Here is a 2,081-nt window from a genome sequence, read left to right as displayed (position 1 = left end):
AGTGACCCCAACCACAAGCCACTCAGGACCAGGGACCCTCAGGGAGCAGAGGAAGCCAGGGGCTCAGCTCCCAACAGTTCCCCCAGCAGTCCTCTCTTTTCTCCGTCAGTATGTGAAGCACAGAGCAAGAACTCGGGTTTCCCCTTGCAGATGAGAAGCTGGGGCTCAGAGAGGCCAGTGGGTGCCAGGGCTGCCCTGGCCTGGCCTTTCACGATGAGTCTGTGGGTGGCCACAGAGCAATTCTACCCATTTCTAAACAAACCTGACGAAACCCATATACCCGACAGCTGCCGCCTGCCCACGTGGCAGGTGCTGGAAAGCTGCCTGAGGAAGGAGAGTCACGAGCAGGCTGCGGGCTGGGGGGCCGCCCGGCCCGTGCTCACCTTGCCCTGTAGCGCCTGCACGGCGGCGGCGGCGGCCCTCCCGTGCTCCAGCAGCTCCTGCTCCAGTTCGTCGTGCTCCTCCGTGGGGTCGAAGCTGTACATGGGCATGAGCTGGTGGCGAAGCTTCTCCAGCCTGGGGGTGGGGTCAGAGGCTGCTGGGGGGCAGGGCCGGCCCTTCCCCTCCCACCAGCCCCTTGGGCCCTTGGGGACTGACCAGCTGAGCCACAGCACTCACCCACGTTTAGGGCCCTAAGATTTTTCCCTCGGGATGAAGTGAAAACCATTTCTGTACCTATCGTACCAGCTCTACCTCTCAGATGGGGAGCCTGAGAGGGACAGTTACCCATTCCTGGGCCCAGCTGGGGCCATGGACCACAGAGCTGTCATCTGTGGGGTCCACGGGGGCTGCCTAGGCCAGGGCCTTGTGTGATCCACAGCCTCTGGGTGGCTGGAATGAGGGGAGGGGGTCAGTGGCAGTTAGCCAAGGGCAGCGGGGCAAGGGTGGCTGGGCAGCTGGGTGGAGGTAATGCTGACCTCCTCCCCTCCCCAGGTCATGCCTGCCTGCCCTGCCTGTGACATTCTAGGGGTGGGGTGCTCAACCCTCCTCGAGAGAAAGTGGCCACCCCCTACCCTGAGTGGGCAAAGGAAGCCCTGACTCACTGGTCAGGGAGAGGGGTGCGGATCTGGGGGGCTCTCCTTTCCCACCCACATCCCCGGGAGCTCAGCCCAGCACTGCCCATGGGCTGGAGTTTTGGGTGGCAGCTGGGGAGTTACCTCTTCTTCTTCCTGATGTATAAAACCTGCAAGAGAAGGACCAGTGTCAAATGGCCAGGGACGGAGGCCCTCAGCAGTCCCTCAGGACAGGAGACACACTGAGGCTGATGGATGTCAAACTATGGGGCCTCATGTCCTTAGGGAGCCCATCCTGGGGATACCCACATCCAGAGTCATGCCTCCCTTTGAGGCTTATTAAATGCTGACAGTGCCTGGCCTCGGAGGTAAGGAGCAGGCCTGCCCTCCAGGAGCCCAGTCTGGGAAGATCACAGTCAGGCCTGGCCTGGGGGCCGGTGGGCCCCACCTTTGCTCTCCTGACTGCGGCTCCAGGCACTCGGCGCCTGCCTGGCACTCCTTGGGCTGAAGGGGAGGGGCAGACTTCAGCACACCCCCTCCTTTCAACTTTTGCCCAAAGACATGAATGGGCAAAAAGAACGGGAGACAGGCAGTGGCTCTAGGCAAAGCTCTGGGCTGGGCTCCTGGGGTTTCCAAGGGAGGCTGGTGGCCCTCAGTGGATAGGGGCTGGGAGGAGGGCCTGAGCCCCTGGACATCAGCCCAGACCAAACTCCAGTATTCCAATGCTGGAGGAACCAAGGAAGGCCCCTGGGCCCTAACCCCCACTGTAAAGACTCGAAGGTAGAGAGAGGCCTTGGCAGCCTGGGAAAACACCCAAGACCCAAGAGCTCTGGGCTGGAGCAGGAAGTCCTGGTCTGAGCACTGAGAGGCAGGAGGAAGACAGTGACCACTGGGCAGTGACTCCAAGGACCTCTGCCACTATCTTGCTCTCCCCTAGACTGGCAGTGTCTGACTACCAGAAGCACGATTTTACGCCTGGGGGAGAGCCACGTCCCTGGAGTCTGCCCCAAACCCTCTGTGGCTCTCACACTCTTTGTGGCCCATTTATAGCTTGAATCTGATTTGGTT

General features: G+C 61.2%; 1 protein-coding gene across 4 annotated transcripts; it reads right to left on the bottom strand.

The window, feature by feature from the left end:
* Nucleotides 1-6: 6 nt before the first annotated feature.
* On the bottom strand, nt 7-1,184 carry LOC111734834 (uncharacterized protein C3orf18-like). Of its 4 annotated transcripts, none has more exons than XM_023526797.1 (2): nt 1,044-1,141; nt 7-516 (listed from the first exon to the last, which is right to left on the bottom strand). In XM_023526797.1, exons 1-2 carry the CDS (start codon nt 1,121-1,123, stop codon nt 339-341), a joined length of 258 nt encoding a protein of 85 aa, XP_023382565.1. In that variant the 5' UTR covers nt 1,124-1,141; the 3' UTR covers nt 7-338. The 4 variants fall into 4 exon arrangements, 1 of the variants encoding a protein (XP_023382565.1); XR_002778603.1 differs by lacking the exon at nt 1,044-1,141 and adding an exon at nt 1,158-1,184 and having other exon boundaries at nt 384-516; XR_002778604.1 differs by lacking the exon at nt 1,044-1,141 and adding an exon at nt 727-1,019 and having other exon boundaries at nt 423-516.
* Nucleotides 1,185-2,081: the final 897 nt, after the last annotated feature.

This window comes from Pteropus vampyrus, unplaced genomic scaffold (assembly GCF_000151845.1).
Source record: "Pteropus vampyrus isolate Shadow unplaced genomic scaffold, Pvam_2.0 Scaffold7409, whole genome shotgun sequence".
Taxonomy (NCBI): Eukaryota; Metazoa; Chordata; class Mammalia; order Chiroptera; family Pteropodidae; genus Pteropus; species Pteropus vampyrus.
This window is presented reverse-complemented; position numbering and strand designations above follow the sequence as displayed.